The sequence below is a fragment of the Lepus europaeus genome, chromosome 14 (genome assembly GCF_033115175.1).
Source record: "Lepus europaeus isolate LE1 chromosome 14, mLepTim1.pri, whole genome shotgun sequence".
NCBI classification, from domain to species: Eukaryota; Metazoa; Chordata; class Mammalia; order Lagomorpha; family Leporidae; genus Lepus; species Lepus europaeus.
In genome coordinates this window covers 86,750,575-86,772,496 of record NC_084840.1, presented here as the reverse complement: position 1 = coordinate 86,772,496, position 21,922 = coordinate 86,750,575, and the positions used below count along the sequence as shown (strand labels likewise).

The following is a 21,922-nucleotide window of genomic DNA, read 5'->3' as shown; positions in this document are numbered from 1 at the left end:
GTTCAAGTTTATACATATATATACATACATATATATATACACACACACACATATATATAAGCATATAGTATTTGCATGTAATCTACATTCATCCTTCTGTATACTTTAAATCATCTCTAGATTATTGTAATACCTAATACAATGCAAATAATATGATGTAAATTATTGCTGTACTGGATTGTTTAGGAAATAAAGATTTAAAAAAGTCTGTATATATCCAGTACAGATGCAATTTTTCCCAATATTTTCTTATCATTTCTTTGTTCTTTTATTTCTTTATTTGAATTTTATTCAAAAGATAGCAAGGGTGTGAGTGAAGGAACGCTCTCATTTGCTTGTTCACTCTCCAAATGCCCACAAGAACTAGAGCTAAGCCAGGCTGAAGCTAAGGGCTTATCATTAAATCTTAATCTGGATTTCCCACATGAGTGGCAGGGACCCAAGCACTTGTGCCATCATTTACTATCTCCCAGGGGATGCAGTACCAGGAAACCAAAATTAAAAAAAAAAAAAAAAAACAGAATTGGAATTTGAACTCAGGTATTCTGATACGGGATGCAGGTGTACCAAGGAACATCTTAACACTGCTTCAAATGCCTGCTCCCTCTGGGTATTTTCAATCTATATATTTGAATCCATTAGCTGCAGAACCCCCAAAATGCAGACTGACTATGCTTGTTATAGGGTTTGGATCATATACCTCGTAGGAGCTGGTTTAGATGTTTCCATAAGGCTGATGTCTCACATCTGGTGCTAGAGCATGAGGTTCACAGTACAGGCATTGAAAAGAGAATACAGAAGTAAAGTGGAGAAGAAGGAGGGAACACAAAGAAGATGGAGAAGTAGAGAAGACCAACAGTAGGTTGGAACCCATATACTTGAGGTGGAGCCAAGCAAAGTCTTGAATCTTTGTCAGTCCCGTGACCTCTGATGCTGTAGATGAGGTGTCCTGCAGAAGATAGGTTGGCTCCTCATAAAGCTGACATAAACCTGGCCCAGGAGTAAGAAACGATGAAGGAGAGTCAAGGAAATGTGGAGCCAATTGGCCACTGCATTGTACCACGCAGGTGAACCAGTCAGAAAGTGTGGGGTCACTTACTGCCTGCTACTCCTCCCCTAAGATCTCATCTCTCCTGTCGCCTGCACTAGCCAGAAACTTACATGGGAATGCCACTCGGTTTAAACAAGTGGGCACATTGAAAAACCACCAGAGTTGACTACACGTTTAAGTCGAAGGCGTGATGTGTTGACATTAGGCTAATATGAATTGGAGTAACTTTCCTTCATTCTGGCAGCGTCAGGGTCATCAGGACACAGGCTCCAAGCTTTCTCCTCCATCCTCCTTACCTCACGAGGCTAAGAATCCTCAAGCCACTACCACCCCTAAAGGATTTAGGAGGGAGGAGGTGGAGTGTGCAAAACACTGCATATCCCAGTTGAATCCAGTATTTTGAAATAAATTCCCCAAATGACCTCCTTTGTTGGGTCATACTATGTAGGGTGACTACATTCCTCATTTTTCTACTACTTCTGAAAAGGGAAGGAATAATTGGTCGCCATGGCAGAACCCTGGGTTAAGGAAGACACTATCGTGGGTGAATTGGAAACTCGGCAAGCACAGCCACCAGGAAAGTGGGAAGTACAGTCTTAGAGCTGAATACTTCCCTGCCTCAAATAAACCACGTGTTTTATGACTAAAACAGAAGGGAAAGTGGTCACTAGGGGAAAAGGCAGTCCTGCCTCCCAAGCCCTTGTCCAGCAATGCGTTTCCTTCACATGACTCAAAAGCCACTGTTGGACACCATTTATTTGTGCTGTTTCTGCTTTCCTTCTAGAGGGATGACAGAGGACAGCGTGTGCAATTCCCATTCCTGGGGTCTGAATGGTGATGGCAGAATGTGGGCTTCTCTCCCTTCTCTCTTGGTTATCCTGGGATCAGAGCCTATGTAGGAATCACTGTGCTAGGGAATTGTCTCCTGTTGCAAACTCAGTGTGGGTAGGAGGAGGCCTTGGCAAGGGACACCAGACCATGGCAGTGTGTTTGGGAAGTGTTATCTACTCGTGTATTTATAAACCTCCACAGCTGATTGGGCTAAGTTAATCTGACAGCTACAGCAGCAGAGACATTTAGCATATTAGTTGAATAGGAGTGCCATGTAGAAGGTTGACAACAATACTTGGAAATAATGAATCAGCCTGTTGCATCTGCATCCAATTAGCAATGATTATTATCCAGCTTGTCTTTTGCCAGTTCATTAGGATAAGTGGATGCCCTTCAGAAGGTAGACAACTCAGTGTACCTGTGTTAAAAGAGCACTGAGAGAGTGCTCCAGCCAAGGACTGGAGGGTGGAGGAATCCCAGCTCAGAGAAACAGGAGCCTTGTGCATGGGGTAGCTCAGAGGAGTCTCAGAAACCTAAATGCCAGTAGTCCACTCCACATTTGAAGTAGGAGGGTGTGGCTAAGACATTTCTAAGATACTCAACAGGACTTCTTTCTTACCATTTAATATTTGTCTAATATTAATTAAGATGAATTATGTATAATTAAGATTAATACTTAAGAATAAATATTTGTTTATTTGATAGCCAGAGTTACAGAGAAAGGGAGAGACCTAGAGAGAGAAAGAGAGAGAGAGAGAGAGAGAGAATGTGTGAGATCTTCCAATCTTCCATCTACCGGTTCACTCTCAGTGGATGACAACAGCCAGTGCTGGGCCAGGCCAAGGCCAGGAGCCAGAAACTTCACCTGGCTCTCCCATATGTGTGGCAGGGGCACAAGTATTTGGGCCTTCCTCTGCTGCCTTCCCAGGCAAAAGGGAGTTGGATTGGAAGTGGAGTAGCTAGCTCTTGATGTGGTCCATACAGAGTAACCAGTGCCAGGCATAAAGTACTCTACACAAACCTTGAACTCTACACTGACCTTGAATTGGATTAAGCCCTTAGAGTAAAGCGGAAGATAACCTCCATCACAAGGAAGCACTCAGACACACCTATAAATGTATAACTCACCTGCTTTCTTTACTATATCACTGACATGAAACAGAAAAGGGTCGAATGATGAACAGGCATTGAGAAAACAAACTCACAAACTAACAAAAATTTCTGAGTTCTTCCCTAAACTGGAATAGGATTCTACATTAAGCCTTACAAAAGAATTATTGTTAATTTTGTTAGGTCTAAAAATACCATCGTGTTTCTATCTAAAAGTCTGCTTTATGAAAGGTTCATATTAAATCATGTAATAATGAAATGATGGCTGTGATTTGCTTTCAATTGTATCAGAAAAAGAAAAAAATGAGGTTGCAATTTGCAAATGTGGCATAATTTTGAGAAGTGACAAATCTGGGTCATCTAGAAGTTTGATTATCTCATTTATTTCACTTTTACATATTTTTGAAAATTTTCATTAATTTTTGTTAATTAACAAGAATTGTCAATCTTCTAAATCCTACATTTTGTCAGCAGTTTTGGAAGCAGTTTCTAGATTGCTGCTTGATTCCTCGTTATTGTTAGCTGTTGAGGTGAACTGGGTGACTATGGGACAGAATTCTGTAAAGGAGAGCCCTTCTCAAAACCACCAAGTGACAGGGTTGTGCTCTATTTCTGAGGAATAAATAGTTAATATCCATTAATATCCATAATATCCATTATCCTGAACCAGAATCCATTATTCTGCTGACCCAGCCAACATATGCCTTGCAGCTAGAGTCTTCCCTCCCTTGAAAGATATCTAAAACATCCACCTGGAAAACCGAGTTGGTGACAAGTAGCTGTTTGCTTCGCAGGATTCTTTATTTGCCTTGGATGTTGATGGCTTGACTCAATGAAATAACGTTACATATTATCTATATGTAATTATATATAATATATGTATCTATAATATACACATGGGCATGCATACATACACAGAATAATACATGCACACACATATGTATGTATGTGTGTATATATATCCACAGCAAGCACACACTTAAATTTGCTCCTGCAAAAAACAAGGATGACATCTGATGCTAAGAAAACCTCTCACCAGCTTCTGCATTTTTGCTTTGTCAAACACCAGCCAAAAATAGTTACTTCCAGCTCTGGAGGCCTTCAGAGTTAGCATCAACCAAGCTAAATCTCTGTTCTGCCGTATCCCAGGCCAGTGATGCTGGTTAAAGCTTGTGTTCTCTGAGCTAGGCTCCCTTGGCTCCTCTGCAGCATGAATACAAAACGGCTTGTCCTGTTGTGGTTTGGGTTATGATTTAACATATGAACCATATCTAAGTGTGCCTGCCCTAGGAGATGATTTTTCTGCTCCCAAGAGCACTCAGACCCGCCCTTGAATTTTCAAATGAGGAATGATTTATTTTCAATACAATGTATCTATCCGTTTTTGGTGTAGAGTTAAATCAAGGCATAGAATGATGTCATTGCCCATCATAGTACCCGGTGGCTTTCTGCTATCCATCTGTGCTCTGCCCTGTCCCTCACAGCCACTCTTCTGCTTTCTGTCCTTGCAGACAAGTTTGGCCTCGGCTAGAATTCCCTATCACAGGTTACACATTATGAGCTGCCTTTCGTGTCTGGCTTCTTCACTTAGTTAAACGTCTTGGGATCCATCCACATTGTTGCATGCTATCAGTGGCTCGTTTGTTTTCAGTTACGTAATTAATGAGTAGTGTTCCGCTACACAAGTGTCACAGTTTGTTCATGTGTTCAAGAGTTGATGGATATTTGGGTTGTTTCCAGTTTGGGACTATTGTGTGCTAGTGAGTGAATGTTTAAGCTAATATGATAAGTGTGTGCTTAGCTTTATAAAAAACTTCCCAACTGTTTTACAAACTAGCCACTTGGCTTGCTCTACATCCTCACCTACACTGGCATTATCTGCTTTATTTGTTTTGTTTCTATTTTTGTTTTTGCCTTTAAGGACACGTTGAAAGGTGGTGGTGCTACCCCATTATGGTTTTGACATGTATTTGTCTAATAACTGATGTCAAAGTGAATCTTAATGAAATTCACGCTCACTCCTTTTTAATTTTCAATTTTTTAAAGATTCATTTATTTATTTGAAAGGCAGAGTTACAGAGAGAGAGAGAGAGAGACAGACAGACAGAGAGACAAAGTCTTCCATTCTCTGGTTCACACCCAAATGGCTGCAATGGCTGGTGCTGTGCAGATTTGAAGTCAGGAGCTTCTTCCAGGTCTCCCTCACTGGACTTGGCCATCTTCTACTACTTTCCCAGGCCATCGCAGGGAGCTGGATCAGCAGTGGAGCAGCTGGGACTCGAACAGGTGCCCTTATGGGATCCAGGCACTGCAGGTGGCGGCTTTGCCTGCTAGGTCACAGTGCCGACCCCCATGCTCACAATTATATGTCTTGTTTTTCATTTTTTTAATAAGGGTTTATTTGAAAGACAGAGTTAAAAGAGAGGCAGAGAGAGAGAGAGAGGTCTTCTGTCCTCTGGTTCACTCCTAAATGACTACAATGGCTGGAGTTGGGCTGATCTGAAGCCAGGAGCCTGGAGCTTCTGGGTCTCCCATGTAGGTGCAGGGACCCAAGAATTTGAGCCATCTTCCACTACTTACCCAGGCCATAGCAGAGAGCTGTATCAGAAGAGGAGCAGTTGGGACTCGAATCAGTGCCCTTATGGGATGCTGGCACCACAGGTGGTGGCTTTACCCACCACGTCACAGTGCCAGTCCCTCTCTTGCTTTTCTAACAGATAATATATCAAAAGCATTTTCTCCCAATCTGTGCTTTTGTTTTAACTGCCTTAATAATGCAAAGTTTATAAGTTGATTAAGTCCAACATCCATGTTTCAATTTCATTGACCTTTTTCTTATATTCTACCTTTGAAATCTTCGCCCATGATTAAGTTAGACTGAGTCATAGCAGAAACATTCTCCTACATGTTCCTTCTGTTTAAAGAATTTATTTATCTATTTATTTGGAAGACACAGAAACACACACAGAGAGAGAGATGGGTAGGGAGAGACAGGGTGGGGGGGAGAGATATGGATATATATAGAGAGAAATGGATGGGGGTGGGGGCACGGAGAGAATGAGAATCTTCCCATCTCTTGTTTCGTTCCTCAAATGGCTACAACAACCGGGTCTAGGTCAGACTGAAGCCAGGAGCCAGAATCTCCATCCAGGTCTCCCGCATGGGTGGCAGGAAGTGCAGCACCTGGACTGCCATCCTCTGTCTGCTGGGATGCGCATCAGCAGAAAGCTGAATTGGAAGCACAGAGAACCCAGACTAGAACCGACCCTCTGATATGCAGTACAGGCACCCTGAGCTGGGATTTAACCCACTGTACCACAATGCCTGCTCCTCAATGTTTTATTGAACTCATCAATTGATCCAGCTGACCGTAGACTCTTTACAGACATTTTAAAACAACAAAGGATTTTTTTAATAAATATAGAGCTAGTTATATTTTCTATTTTTATTGTGTCATGTTTGGTAACTTGTGTTTTCCATGTAATCTGTTCATTTCCTCTATATTGTTGAATTTGGTGGCATGAAGATTTCCCTAACATCCGTTTGTATTTATTCTGTCTTATGTTTATACTGTAGTTCGCAAAAGATCACTACCTTCTTGACAGAGAAACAGGGTGAGGGGGGCAAGCGCTGTGGCATAGTGGGCTAAGCCTCCACCTGCAGTGCTGGCATCTCATATGGGTGACAATTTGTGTCCCCACTACCCTTCTTCTGATCCAGCTCTCTGCTATGGCCTGGGAAAGCAAAGATGGCCCAAGCACTTGGACCCCGGCAACTGCATCAGAGACCCAGAAGAAGCTCCTGGCTTCAGATCAGCCCAACTCCAGCCATTGCAGCTATCTGGGGGAGTGAACCAGTGGGTGGAAGACCTTACTCTATGTCTCTCCCTCTCTCTGTAACTCTGCCTCTCAAATAGATAAATAAAATCTAAAAAAAAAAAAAAGAAAGAAAAATAGGATGAAGACACTTCCAGATTCAGATTTTAAAAGCAACTCTCAAAAGTCAAACGGAGATTTTAATTTCTGAAAACATTATGTAAATCAGTTAGATAAATAATATTCTATTTTCAAGAAATGTAAAAATAGACAAACTAGGGGATGGTGGCTGCACTAGAGAGACCAGTAAAACCACATCCACAAGCTAAAGGTATGACCTAGTGCCAAGGTTTTTTGAATTGTAAGAATTTGGTACAAGCATAATGAGAGATAATGCCAAAAAGGTGAATCTAACTCAAACATAGAACACTGTGATGAGCAGGCCAAAACGTCAGGAACAGATCCCATAGTCAACAAGGACTCCCAAAGTCTTTGATTCTGCTATTGGGATAGAAGCAGAGATATAAAAACATATACCCATGTGTATATGAGAGTGCTTTCTAAACAGTGGTAGGACCACTGTAGAAGAGGTATATTTAATGAAACACAAATACAGTAGCATATAAAAACACAACAATCATGATATGTAAAGAAAATGAATTGAATAAATTACAGACACAATAAAGAATAGATACAGAAAAAAAAAATAGAAAACCATGAAGGTGATAGGAGGGTGGCAATTCAAGGGCTTGGTTGCAGTGTCTTTGAGTGACTCTTCAGTATTTAGAGCGACAGTAACAATAGTCAATGTTTATAAAACACTTGCTATGCATTGGGAACTTTCCTGTTTTGCTTTACAATAATCCCTGCTACAATCCTATTTGATAGATACTATTACTGTCATTTGACAGATGAGAATGTTAAGCAATGGAGAGGTAAGGGAACTCGCCCAAAGCCATTGGAGCTCAGAGGTCGTGAGTCTAGGATGCTGTTCATAGTCCAGGTCTACCCAGAGAGAGATTCAATTAAACACATTTACCTCGATTTAATTACCATCTCCTCTGTGCCATCTCTTCAGCCAGGGTTGAGCTAACTCTCTACTTAGACTTGTTTTGGGAATCTTCTTAGGAATCTTCTCAGTCCTTGAGGCAACCATTCCCCATTCCCCAGATAAATCCTTAGAGATGGCCTCTCAGCAGCTGCCCATCTATCTTATGTCTCTGTCTTCCTAGCCAAGGCCATGGTGAAGATGGTCAACTGACCCAGTGTGAGCCAATCAGATAATACATCCTAGAAATCTGCAAGTAAGACTGAGTAAGTCTCTTGTGCTGTGGTGTGTGCACACATCACCAAGCCACAATTGAGAACTGTGTGATGAGTGATTTGGACATAAAATCAAGACCACAGAACACAGGTAGAAAACCAGTGATAGAAAGAGTATACTCTTTGAGGACCTAATAGATTTCCATTTCCAAATTCCATCTCCTCTGTTTCCTTCCAATAAACCATATTATACTGTGTCTCCTGGAAAGCCCTGAGTAGACTTTGTTTGCAAATTCCTGAACGCTCCAAGGAAGATCCTTGGAGGTTCTGATACTCCCTCAGATTTCAGGTGAATTTTGTACTTTTTATTTATCTGAGACCTATAGGCAGTTCCCTTACTTCTGGAAAATTCTGTTCTCTAGTGATCATTCTGATGCAGTTAATTCATGTGTAAGATGGCCTTATTGGGTAGAAGAAAAGCATCTGAACTTTAATTTTCTGCTTGTTAGAGATGGAGAGAGAGAGAGAGAGAGAGAGAGAGAGAGAGAGAGAGAGAGAGAGAGCTGGAACTCAATCCAGGTCTCCCACATGGGTGGCAGGAACCCAACGACTTGAGCTATCACCATTGCCTCTCAGGGTCTGCATCAGGAACGGGAAACAGGAATTGTGCCCAGCTGTGGCATGCAGGCATCTTACCACTAGGTTCAACATCTGCTCTTGAAACATCTGCATTTTGATCTCTTTTTATCTGCACCTCCCCAGGCTGTGCCAATGTCATGCTGTCATTTCCAACTCTTTTTTAAGATGCAAAACATTCATTGGTTGATTCATTTGTTCTTTCCTTCATTATGCACTGATTCAACAAGGACTTATTGTATGCCCACTCTGTTGTTCTAAGGTGTGAGTGAGTAGCTGGAATAATAAAAAAAAAAAAACAAACCACAAACCTCATCCTCATGGAGCTTGCATATTCTTGTTTCCAGAGTCTGACTCAAGCCATAAAAATAGCCTATTAGAAGGTGATAGGCTTCCAGTACAGGAAGATAAAAGCAAGGAGGAGGATGATAATCTGAGGTGGAAGATGAGTAGATTAAGGAGTGAGCTACACAGATAAATAGCATGAATGTTCCAGAGCAGGTGTGAGACTCTTTAAAGAAGCTCAAGGGGGGCCGGTGCCGCGGCTCACTAGGCTAATCCTCCGCCTGCGGTGCCGGCACACCGGGTTCTAGTCCCAGTCAGGGCACCGGATTCTGTCCCGGTTGCCCCTCTTCCTGGCCAGCTCTCTGCTGTGGCCTGGGAGTGCAGTGGAGGATGGCCCAAGTGCTGGAGCCCTGCACCCGCATGGGAGACCAGGAGAAGCACCTGGTTCCTGACTTCGGATCAGTGCAGTGCGCCGGCCTCAGTGGCCATTGGAGGGTGAACCAACGGCAAAAAGGAAGACCTTTCTCTCTGTCTCTCTCTCTCTCACTGTCCACTCTGTCAAAAAAATTAAAAATAAAAAATAAAAAAAGAAAACTTAAAAAAAAGAAGCTCAAGGGGGAGGGTGTGAGAACCCAGGAAAATAGGAAGAGTCGTGATCAGAAGTTCAGGGTGGTGGAGCCTGATGGGGGAGTTCTGGGGATACCCAGGGGACTTTGACCTTTGCTCTGAGTGAGAAGAGGAATCCTTGTGGAGTATCAGGGTAACTCTGAAAGGGGCTTTTCCCCTTCTCTCAGGCTGTTGTGGGGAGAAAGGCACCATGGAAAGTGGACAACGGGAGTTGGTAAGGAGGCCATTACTGTCCATTAAGTACCTCACCCCAGTTCAGTAGTTGTGAAGGTGCCAAGTCATCAGAATTTACTAACAAACTGGATAGTGTTCATGGAAAAATGGCAGCACTGGAAATTATGTTATATCGAATCTCATATTCTCTCTGTGAATGCCAGAAACATTTGAGAACTGAAATGGACTTTGAAGCCACTGTCCACGTCTTCAAATATTAAAGAATGGTAATAATAGCAAACAGGTACCTAGTACTACCTGTGTGCTAGGTGTGGTTCTTAGAACTATCTATATACTACAAAATGTGATCCTCATTTTGTTGTTATCTGATTCCTCACATTATTCCAATATGAGATGAAGAAGGAATTGGACATAGAGATAGAGAACTTAGAAAATGTTCCTTAGTTCAGATCTTTAAGATATGATAAAGTCAGAATTTGAATTTGATATGAAGCCTATTTTGCAAAGTAGCTATGAGCAGCTAATAAGGAACATACAAGTGAATTCCAGGTTTGCAAAATGTGTTGTTACAAAATGGTGTTGTAGCAATGCTAGATATGATTTTTTTAATCTTGGTAGTGCTAAAAATGGGAAGAAGAAGAAGAAGAAAAAAGAATATGCACATCTGATATATGGTATTCCCATCTTTGGGGATGTTACAACTATCTGACTATCTAGTTAATTCTATGTTGACATAACTTTTTTGGCTCAGAAAATCAATATACCATTTTTCTAGGCTGCAGTCTGACAACAACCTATGGCCTGAGAATGAGATTACTTACAATCCATCTTGGCTTCCCTGCTGGCGAATGTGCAGTCTCCAAGCATGGCACCTGCAGTTGAATAACACATCCCAGCTCCGGCAGTTCTCGCTTCCAGAAGGTCTTGCCTGACGCTGTTTCCAGGTCACAGGACATGCTGAAGGGTGTGAGCGTACAAAACACTCTGGCTGCTGCTACAGGCTATGCCGATCCTAACCAGTGTATTTCTCCACCTGTTGTGTCATTTGTAGAGAGGCACGCATTCAATAAACCCCCAAGGATGCAGGTAAGATTTTGCTGTGTAAAATATCCTTCCCTAACTTTGTTAATCTATTCTAGAGTTTGCCCCAGAGGAGATGTGTGGAGCGCTCTTCTGTGATTCAGCCTTTGTCTTTCTACACAAGAGAAGGGAATAAGCTTGCACAACATCCTGCTAAATCCCACTCCTCTCATTTGGAAGTTGGTGATGAGAGGGCAATGTTGACCCTTTATCTGATTCTCCAATTCCCACATTCTAGCAAAACAATTCGAGATCTAATTTGCCTAATCATTTAATGGAACCTGAAGTAAGACAGGTGGCAGAGAAAGTCAAACAGTGGGAAAATTAAGTAAGAAAAAAGAGAAATAGTTTTACAAAAAAAAAAAAAACAAAAAACAAAAACTCCACTGAAAGCGTTCAAATTTTTCTTTTGCTCAGGGATAATTTCCCTGCTATTTAAATTGTTCACAATATGTAATTGTCTGACACAAACAACACCATTCACACATGTATTCATTCATTCATTCCTCCTTTCACAGAGAGAACATTTATAAAGTGCATATACCATGCCATGCACAATACTGCATGCTGGATTTCCATGGAGATTTAGGAAAAAACTTCATTTCATGTCTGAATCGTCTTATCGTCACTCAGTGTAAGAAAACAAAACAGGCATTCCCAAAGGCCCTATTGTACTCATGCCAAAAAACCAGGCCTTAGTGTGGGTAGGGTAGGAAAAATTCTGAGAACAGAAAAATCAAGTTTCCTCTAACACGATTTGTTATTCGCTTTCCATCACTGCTCTTTTGTGGGGGCAAGTACAGAGAAAGACTTCCATGGATCTTCTATTGTTGCTTTTTGTTCAAGTCCTAAGGGTGAACACCTCCCCAATTAGTACTCAAGTCTGGGACAATAAAACCTTGGACTCTCTCGACTAACAAAGACAACAACAAAAGCTTTTATCTGTCTGATAAATTATTAATCATTGCGATGTATCTCCCTTGACATCAGTAAAGCCAGAAAAATCAATTTGTCGTAGTCCAGGGTGTGTTCCTGACCGATTTGCCTTGTCATGTAGGTCAAACTTGGATTTGATGCTCTGATAACCAGAATTGTAGAATGCAGTTGGATTTCTCCCGTGGAACACAGGTTTAATAGGAAGCCCTGGGAAGCAGGGAGTTCTGGGAGACCCCGCAGAGCCAGTCCCTGTACCTCCAGTGGGTGAGGCAGAAGAAATACCTCTAGGAAGCACTTAAAATCCACGGCAGCTGTCCCACTGTAGTTGTTCCAGTCGGAAAGGGAAATAGAAAGGAAGGTATCACATGCTTTGCACTTGCATTTCTGGACAGTTTTGCTACAGCAATTGGTGAAAAATAAGATTTTTCCCCCAAGAGGGAATATCAGAATAGAAATAGTTGACAGAATAGCGTAGACTCCAGATGTTTTTGAGAGGGAGAGGGGAAAGGGGAAGAATGCTTGATCTATTTCTTGGAAAAAAAAATAAAAGGGAGCAGGCAAGCACAGTTAAAAATAACCCTGAACTGGGTTTTAATTTGTGCCTTGCTGCTTGCTGTTTTCTTGGATAGAAACCGGTCCTTGGGGCCAGCATTGTGTAACAGTGGGTTGAACCACTCCTTGGCATGCAGTATCCCATACGGGAGTGCTGATTCTAGTTCCATCTCCTCTGCTACTGACCCACAGTCTTGATAGTGCACCTGAGAAGTCCGCAGATGATGCTCAAAGTACTTGGGCTCCTTCTGTCCATGTAGGAGACCAGGGTGGAATTCCTGCCTCCTAGCACAGCCCTGTCTGTGGTGGGCATTCAAGGAATGAATCAGCAAATAGAACATCTCGCTCTGTCTCTGTATCTCCCCCTCTCTAGCCATTATTCTGCCTTTCAAATAAATAAGTGAATCTTAAAAAGCAAAAAAAGAGAAAGACACCAGCGCTTGGAACAAATGGCCTGAGGAACATTAGCCGCTCCCTTTGAACACCAAACCTTGTAAACAGCCCAGAGCTCAGGGTGTATCTCCAAGGCTGTGAGGGTCTTGCAGAGTGGACGCCTCCAGCCCCGTCTGCATGTGTGCCTCCAGATGGCCCCTCAGCTGCTCCAGATAGACAACTGTCTGAAGCTTTACCCCACTGGCTGCCCCCCGGGGCGCAAATGGATCGTTGCTGAAGTGAGTCATTTTGTGTTTGCTCTGAGTAGCTCTGGGACATAGCTTCCTCTGAGTGTACCAGGCAGGCAGGGAAGGGAACTGCTGACAGCAAATCTAGGAAAAGACATAACTGTCCCGGGGGCAGATTAGAGCAGTTGTCAGCACCTGATCTCTGTCTGTTGTCCCAGACCGACTCCACGGAGGACAGAGTTGGTTGTCAGACAGACTGGGTTCAGATCTGTGTCACTGCTTAGTAACTTCGTCTTTGGGCGATTTACATGATTGCACATGTCTCGGTTTCCTCATCCATGAAACGTGCACTAGATCGATGTAAAGATTGGGTGAGATAATCTGTGACTCCCCACCCAAAGGATATTTCACTTTTTATTTGTTGAGTGACAAACCACACACCAGTCTTTAGAATTCAGAGGTGTTGAACGGTATTCTGCTCATAGATTCCATGGGTCAGGAGATTGAAAAGGCACAAAGTGACAGCACATCTCTCTGGTCCTCAGTGTCCAGGACTGGATGGAGCAGCTCTGTGGTCAGTGCTGGCGTCATGTGGGGTATCTGTCCAGTATATGTTCGGGAGCTGATGGCTGATGCTGGCTGTTGACTGGACCTCAGCTGGGCTTCTGGGGCTGAATTGTGAGCTTGTCAGAATTTTTATGTTGAAGTCCTAACGCCCAGCACCTCACAATGTGATAGGATCTTTCGAGAGGTGATGAAGTCATTGGTTGGCCCTAATGCATTATAACTGGTGTCCTCAGAAACATTCACACCTGGTGGAGGGTGGGAGGAATGACATAGGAAGGCTACCTACAACCCAAAGAGAGAGGTCCTGGGAGGAACCAACTTCACAGACAGCTTGATCTCAAACTTCCAGCCTCCAGAATCATAGGAAAATAAACTCTCGTTCTGTAAGCCAAGAGTCTGTGTGCCTTACTATGGCAGCTCTAGAAGACAAATGCTGTGGGTCACCTAAAAGGGCCTCTCATATGGCCAAGCCTTCCTCTCAACTCAGCCCCTTGAGTGGCTGGAAGCCTGTGTGATGAGTCAGGGCCACAGCCCCAGGTTTTGGGCACAAGGAGGTGGCACATCACCTTGTATCCTGGCTGAACAAAACACAGTCACATGTGGTTGTGCGAGCCAAGAACCCATCCATGTGCCAGAGGAAGGAGGTTACAAGCTGCTTCTTGGTGTGGGAGTGAGGAGGTTGCAGAAGGGAATATGGGGTAGGGAGATTATGGCAGCCATTGTAAGAATAACCAGACGCATAGCATTGATGTGATTCCTGGGCTTCATATTACATCCAGGAAGCTCCACTTCCCAGGAGAACAAACTGCCGATCTCCTCACCACATCCTGTGTGTTAAACAGAGCAGTCCCCAAACTCTTCCCAGAAGTCATCGCACTGAAGACTCCTTGTTCTTTAATAAAGGCCATGGACGCATGCAGCAAGAGACGTCCAACTCTGAAGGCCGAGCCTGGGATTCCGAGTGTCATGTAGCTCATCCAGTGTCCCTTTGTGGAGGTTCATGGAAATATCTCCACTCCTTGTGATGCCTGAAAGGCATTCATTCTTCATTTATTTGATGATCAGGTATTTATCAAATATCTAGTATGTGTCACAGAACACATAGGACTAGAGTAAAGAAACAACAAAACGGGCCACACTTTTCCCAACCATGAGCTTATAGTCTAATGGGGGAACAGATGCTATAAAATTACACATGCAGGGTCCAGTGCTCTGGCATAGTGGATAAAGCCTTGACCTGCAGTGTCAGTATCCCATTTGGGTCCCAGTTTGAGTCCCGGCTGTTCCACTTCTGACCCAGCTCTCTGCTATCCTGGGAAATCAGTAGAAGATGGCCAAGTCCTTGGGCCCCTGCACCCATATGGGAGAACAGGAAGAAGCTCATGGTTCCTGGCTTTGGATTGGCACAGCTCTGGCCGTTGTGGCTAATTGGGGAGTGAACTAGCAGATGGGAGACTGCTCTTTCTCTCTGCCTCTTCTTTTCTGTGTAACTCTGACTTCCAAATAAATCAATAAATCTTTTAAAAAATTACATATGCAAATGAATTCATATTCTTGACCATAATTATTTACTATGCATTATGGAAAATCCTCCAAAGGAAAGGAAAAAGTGAGAAAGTGTAACTGAAAAACCTCAGGTATAATGTGATCCTTAATTCCTAAAGAGATCTGTGATTCAAAGTGTTTACAAGACTGTACTACCCATCAAAGTATCATGAACTATGTAACTATAAATATACAAAATGTTAGTGTTCTTAAGGAGATGGTATAGAATGAACTGACACTAGAGAGAGGAGAAATGCCTGAACCGCAGCCTTCAAAGGTGAGAGGAAGGGGGCATAATGTACTCATGAGAGTGGGTTTTTCTAAGATGCAAGCTCACCTACACCTATGTTGGGACAGAAGATAGAAAGCAGACAATTCAAGATGTGCAGTGGAAAATCTGAGGCCATGCGTTGGAGAAGGTTAGGGATCGGCAGTCAGTAGAAAGATAGCAAGATCAGTGTATTAGTATATTCTGATATGGTTTGAAGATTGGTAGAGGGGCAGGTGCCATGGCTCACTTGGTTAATCCTCTACCTGTGTCGCCGGCATCCCACATGGGCATCGGGTTCTAGTCCTGGTTGCTCCTCTTCTAGTCCGGCTTTCTGCTGTGGCCCGGGAGGGCAGTAGAGGAGGATGGCCCAAGTGCTTGGGCTCTGCACTCGCATGGGAGACCAGGAAGAAGCACCTGTTTCCTGGCTTCGGATTGGCTCAGCGCCAGCTGTAGCAGCCATTTGGGGGGTAAACCAGAGGAAGGAAGACCTTTATCTCTGTCTCTCTCTCTCACTGTCTGTAACTCTACCTGTCAAATAAATAAATAAATAAATAAATAAATAAATAAAAGATTGGTAGAATAGGAATGCTAGAAGGATGGAACCAGAGAGGGAGGAGAGCATGTGTAGAAAACAAGATGCTTAAAACCGAGATTAAGAAGTCCAGTTATGACTAATGACAAGTTCTGCAGCAGGCCTGTGGGTGAGTGGGATGAAGGAAGTGAAAGACCAGAATATCAAGCGCCCTCCCTTTTCTCAACCTATTAGCGACCCTGGCCGGAGCTGATAATTCTGTCCTCTTAAATACTGTCTTGCCTTGGCTTCTGATGCAACCCGTCCTCCCGACTTCCCTTCTATTATGTGATAGGTGGATGCTCCTTCTCCAGTTCTTCATGTCTCCACATTTCCAACTTAATACCCGGGCAGGTGGTCCTTGAGACTCTCCTCCCTGCTTCTTCCCCCTCTCCTGAGTTGTTCCATTCGCTCTTACAGTGTTCACTGTGCCCTCAGCTGATGAGTATGACTGTGATATAATGAGCCCAGATCTCCTCCCCAAAATCCAGATTCTTCTATCCATTTGCTTACTTACATTTTCTTGTGAACCCCATATGTCTCACACTTAATATGTTCAAGACAAAGTCAATCTGTCTCTTGATGCATCAGGACTCTTCAAAATGTTCACAGAAAATGCTGGTTTTGAAAAATCATTCCACAATGTTTTTGTTTTAAAATAATTTTTTGCCATTTTCCACAGATTTTTAACATTTTCCTCATATTTGTTATCTATCAGTGCGTAACAATATCACCAAAAATTTAGTGCCTTAAAATATTAATGCACATTTGTTTTATTTTTAGTTTATAGGTAAAAGTTGTGTGTTTAATGCACATAACATTATGCTTTGATAAATATGTATACACTCATCAAAGGATTGCTAACTCAAGCTATTTAAAAGCTACATGGTTTCAACTACTTATTCTTTGTGTGTGATGAGAATACTTACAATCTCTCAGCAATTTTTGCATATACATTATATTATTTAATACACTCAATATAATGTACAATAGACCATCTGAACTTACTCCTCCTATCTAACAGAAATACTGAGCCATTTGACTAACATCACCCCAGTCCTCCCATCCAGGCTCTGCACTCTCTACTTCTATGAATTACACTTTTTTTGCATTTCAAGTGTTAGTGAAATAATGTGGTACTTGTCTTTCTGTGCTTTTCTTTATTTCATTTAACATAAAAAAAAAATCCAGGTTCATTCATCTATGTTTTAGCAAGTGACAGAATTTCTTTCATTTTAAAGGCTGAATTACATTCCATTGTGTATATATACTGAATTTTAAAAATTTATCTATTGGTGTACATTTAGCTTGATTCGATTTCTTTACTATTGTGAATAATGCTGCAATAAACATGGAAGTGTACCTAGCTCTTCAACACATTGATTTAACTTCCTGTGTGTGTTTAAGTATGTGTGTGTGTGTGTGTAATCAGAATAGGATTGCTGGATCACATGACAGTTCTAATTTTAATGTTCTGCGGGACCTCCATTCTGTTTCCCTTAATGGCTATGCTAATTCACATCTCCACTAACAGCAATGCATGCATATTTATGATTCCAAAGATTTTGATCAGGGTTTGGGCAGGCAGTAGCAAAATCCTCAGCGTCATGGTCTTGCTTGCTTACAATCCAGGTAGATTGTTTTATTATTTATTATTGTTTTATTGGATGAGACCAACCCTGTGGTCTCATCCGAGACTCAACTGGGGAAGGGTATGCATCCAAGCTTCCTTGGTTGTTGGCATCATTCATGTCCCTGCAGGATGCTAGGCTGAGGCTCTCGGTTTCTTGCTAGCTATCAGGTGGGGCTGCAGCCAGGTAACTGTTGTATGGTCCCCTCCATAGGGCATCTCACAAGTTTTTCACGGCCAGGAGAGAGCATTTTCTAACTGGAAAAGAGTCTTACATAATATAATCACATGCATGTAAACACCTAATTCTGTCATCTTTGCCCATACTCTGTTGGTTGGAAGGAATTCACAAGTCCTGCTTATGGGAAGGAGGGGAGTGGAGAGGTGGAAATCACACAGAGGGTGAATGTCTCCCTGGAGTCTGTCAGCTGATGTACTCTTCTCCCACAATCTTCCCACTCAGGGAATGGGAGCCCGATCCTTCCAAATGTTCAGGACAAAGCTGATCCTTCCAAATGTTCAGGTCAAAGCCCTAAGCTTTCTCTGTCATTTACACCCAATTTCTATTTAGTTGGTAAATTTGACTGACACTCCTTGGACTGTGTCTAATGCCTGGCCATCCTTCTTACTATCTCTCTCTCTTGTCCTGGTCCAAGCTCCATCATCTCCCAATGGGCTGGGCATATTCACCTCAAGACTTTTCCCTTAATTTTGCCTTCCCCACATCATAAAACTCTCAAACTAGTAAATAGAAGAATGATACAGAAAGTAAATCAAAAGTAGATCATGCTTGCCCTGTGCAAACCCTCCAGTCTGCATCCTTACAAGGATCTGCAAAGCTTCCACAGCATGGTCTTCTTCCATCCCTCCCTCCAAACCCTTAACTTCCATCTCCTCTGTTAGCTCAATTACTGGCCCCTCCTCTGTTGGGCTTAGTGCACCTGCTCCTTCTGTCTGGAGCCTTCTACCTACCTTCGGCTCTTTGCTCTGAGACTTTTCTTTTCTGTGTGCCCTTTCCTGAGCAATCTGTTCACGGTTGCAGCACTGCACCTCTTCTCCCTGCTCTGTGTTTCTCACTGGCTCTGTCACCTTCTACCAAGGCAATCCTGTTGTCACCTGTTTTGTATGTGGTCTGTCTCCCACCTTAGAAGGCAAGGCCAGGGTGGCGGATGTACCCTCACACTGTATTCACAGTCCTAGCACCTGGGGCAGAGTCTGGCACAAATAGGTTCTGAATATCTATATGCTGAAAAAAATCATGTAAAGAACCTAATTATATAAATCATAGGCTATTCTTTGTGTTAAAAAAGAAAAAAACATCCTCAAGAGTCACTTTTTTAGGTAGGCGTTTGAACTGACAAATTTTCTCTACTACAGAGTTAGTTCTGCACCTGGTAAGTTGTATAATCACCGCACATATCATTATATGTCGTTGAATACATTTGAAACCTCTCAGCTCACCTTCTCTTTATTTCTGGGTTCCACTTAGAGATGGTTAACTGAATACTTGCTGATTCCTGTCTTCTCTGCCATCTATCCCATCTTCTCATGGCCAACCGAATTCAGCATTTGAATTCCAAGGTGATTCCAGTATCCTTCACGGGTATACATCAATAGTCTCTGGTCTCATAGATTCTCACACTTTAAAAATACTCCCAGTTATTCACCTGTGAAGTGCAGGCACTTGGCACTGTAGTTAAGAAGACATCTGTGATAGCACATCCCATATCAGAGTGTCTGGGTTGGTATTCCCACTCTGCTTCCAATACAGCTTCCTGCTAATGTAGAATCTAAAAAGCAACAGGTGAAGATAATTCAAGTGCTCCAGTCCCCAGCACCCACATGGGACATCCAGAGTGAGTTCCTGGCTCCTGGCTTCATGAAGAAACGCTACAATGTATGGACAGAGAGTAACAAGGAAGAGAAGTGATTAGGTGAGTCGTAAAATGCCTGGTTTCTAAAGTATGTTTCAGAAAATGCACTTTGATTGCCTCCAGCTACACGGCCTGGCCCTCCACCCCCAGCAACAGTGATGGGGTATTTGCTTTTGTGAACAGAAGGCAAGAGAGTCTCAGGTCCAAAGTGACTCCTTCTAATTTTCTGAACTTGCTCCGTGGAAAAGCCAGGCCTGAGATGGAGAGCAGGAAGGTGTGGGAGTCCGGGCACATGTGGGGTGGGGTGGAAACTAACTTGGATAAAGACTTTGAAGAGGTTCCCAGGGGAACAGTCTCTAGAGCTTTCTAACAGCCCCTCTCTCTATCTGAAGGCAAAAGAGCTATAAGTGTATAAGTCTGGTCAGACAGCACTTACTTACTCAGAAATGTGGACTGAGAGACCCCGTTTTGTTAGGAACAGGTGTGGGTATATAATGAGACTTCTAAAGTGCTCGAAACAATTAGTTTTCCTAAGCAGGTTGAGTTACACACTTACAATCTTGTTTACTCTATTCATTTGCTTATCTAGTAATTTTTGCAGTTCAGGGCTTGTTGGAATTATCACGATTTGTGAATTAGTGGGGTCTGAAGTAACAAGGTTTTTCAGTTCTTTAATTATATATCGAGGTGGCAGGATAATTCCCTCATTTAGAGCAAGACAAAGGGAATTAATTAAAAATGGAAAAATGAGACACCGAGGTTAGAGATAGGAAAGGATTTCCTGTCTATGAATGTGGTTTCACATTTAAAAAAAAGCACAGGGAGGTTGAATCATGATCCACAAAACTCTTTGACAATAAGTTCTATTTATGTTTTTTTTGGCCTTGTAGATTTTTGTGCACAGCAGGCACAGGTTATAGGAAATCTCTTAAGCCTCCAGGCTGGTGATTTTATTACGATCTTTTTTTTTTGAAGAGAAGAGCAGTGAGATTGTGTTGCAATTATCTACAGCCAGAGAAAGGGTCCAACAGTCCAATAGCAGGCTCATCTCTAAATCGAATGACTAAAAATAAATATTCTAAGAGCTATCAACTGCTTTTATGTTAAATTTGCTTAACCAAAAAAAAAAAAAAAAAGAACTCAAACTAGACTTTTCTTTCACACTTAAACATTCTTTCCAGTGCCAGTTGAAATTTTCTCCCCAATCTTCTAATAGAAATTTGGGAGTGAACCAGTTATTATGATGACCCCGCTTTTCTTTTCTTTTTTCATTTAAGGGTTTAATTTGTTAATTTTCATTAATGCAGAACAGATTTAATGTATTGCATAGATACAGTTCTAAGAAGGCAACCACACTTCCCTCCCTTTTCCCTTCCCTCCCTCTGTCAATCCCCCCTCTTTCCTTCCTTTCTTTTTCTTCCTTTAATTTTTGCAATAATATATTTTTAATTTACTGTATAATCACAGGTTTAATGTACCCCTAACTATAATGTTCAACAAGTAAAGAGTAGGAAGATCAGTGTTACCCAGGAATATAGACAAGGGCTATAAAACAAGAACCATTAGATCTTTATTAGGTATGTGAGTCCAGAATTGTCATGTCCTGGTCCCTGAGAAGTCTGCCTTGGCTCCCCAGGGCTTTCAAAGACTATGACCAGGGGGCCGGCGCTGTGGCTCACTTGGTTATTCCTCCACCTATGGCACTGGCATCCCATATGGGCGCCGGGTTCTAGTCCCGTTTGCTCCTCTTCCAGTCCAGCTCTCTGCTGTGGCCCAGGAAGGCAGTGGAGGATGGCCCAAGTGCTTGAGCCCCTGCACCTGCATGGGAGACCAGAAAGAAGCTCCTGACTCCTGGCTTTGGATCAGCATAGCGCCGGCCGTAGCGGCCATTTGGGGAGTGAACCAACGGAAGGAAGACCTCTCTGTCTCTCTCTCTCTCTCACTGTCTATAACTCTACCTGTTAAATAAAAAAAAAAAAAAAAAAAAAAGAAAGAAAGAAAGAAAGAGAGACAGACAGACTGTGACCAGTACAGGCTTCATGTGGACAACACGAAATCAAGAGGCTGAATTTGACAACCTCAGGAGTTTTCCAACATGGGCGCTGGTAACCATTAAAAATCAAGGATGTTGCAACCCCCCTGAACCAGTTGTTAAACATTTACCCACACATCAAACCCGTCCCATCAACCCAATCATATTCACCCAGTATTTACCCTGAGTAAAGAACGAGGAATTCATCTACTGACATAAACCACTTGTACATATTATTGTGGAGTAAAATCTGTTTACAGGCAAAATGAAGCAGTATTTGAAGTTGTTCTACAACACTGCATGCAACTGGCATTTCTGAAGAGACACAACATCTCTACATGTTGCAAGGTAGCTATTGAGTCTCAGATTCTCCGTAAAAAATTCAGTGATCGCAAGATTTTACTCTAAGAATGCAACACATCCGTCTCAAGAAATGCCCTAAACACATAAGC

General features: G+C 42.5%; 1 protein-coding gene across 1 annotated transcript in view; it reads left to right on the top strand.

The window, feature by feature from the left end:
- The first annotated feature begins 1,558 nt into the window (after window positions 1-1,558).
- Window positions 1,559-21,922, top strand: part of LOC133773504 (ETS domain-containing protein Elk-1-like) — an 84,007-nt gene continuing 63,643 nt past the window's right edge. Inside the window, 5 exon segments of the mRNA XM_062210819.1 lie at window positions 1,559-1,632; window positions 10,737-10,878; window positions 10,932-11,055; window positions 12,862-13,031; window positions 14,390-14,543. Of these exon segments, the coding sequence (XP_062066803.1) occupies window positions 1,559-1,632; window positions 10,737-10,878; window positions 10,932-11,055; window positions 12,862-13,031; window positions 14,390-14,543 (664 nt within the window).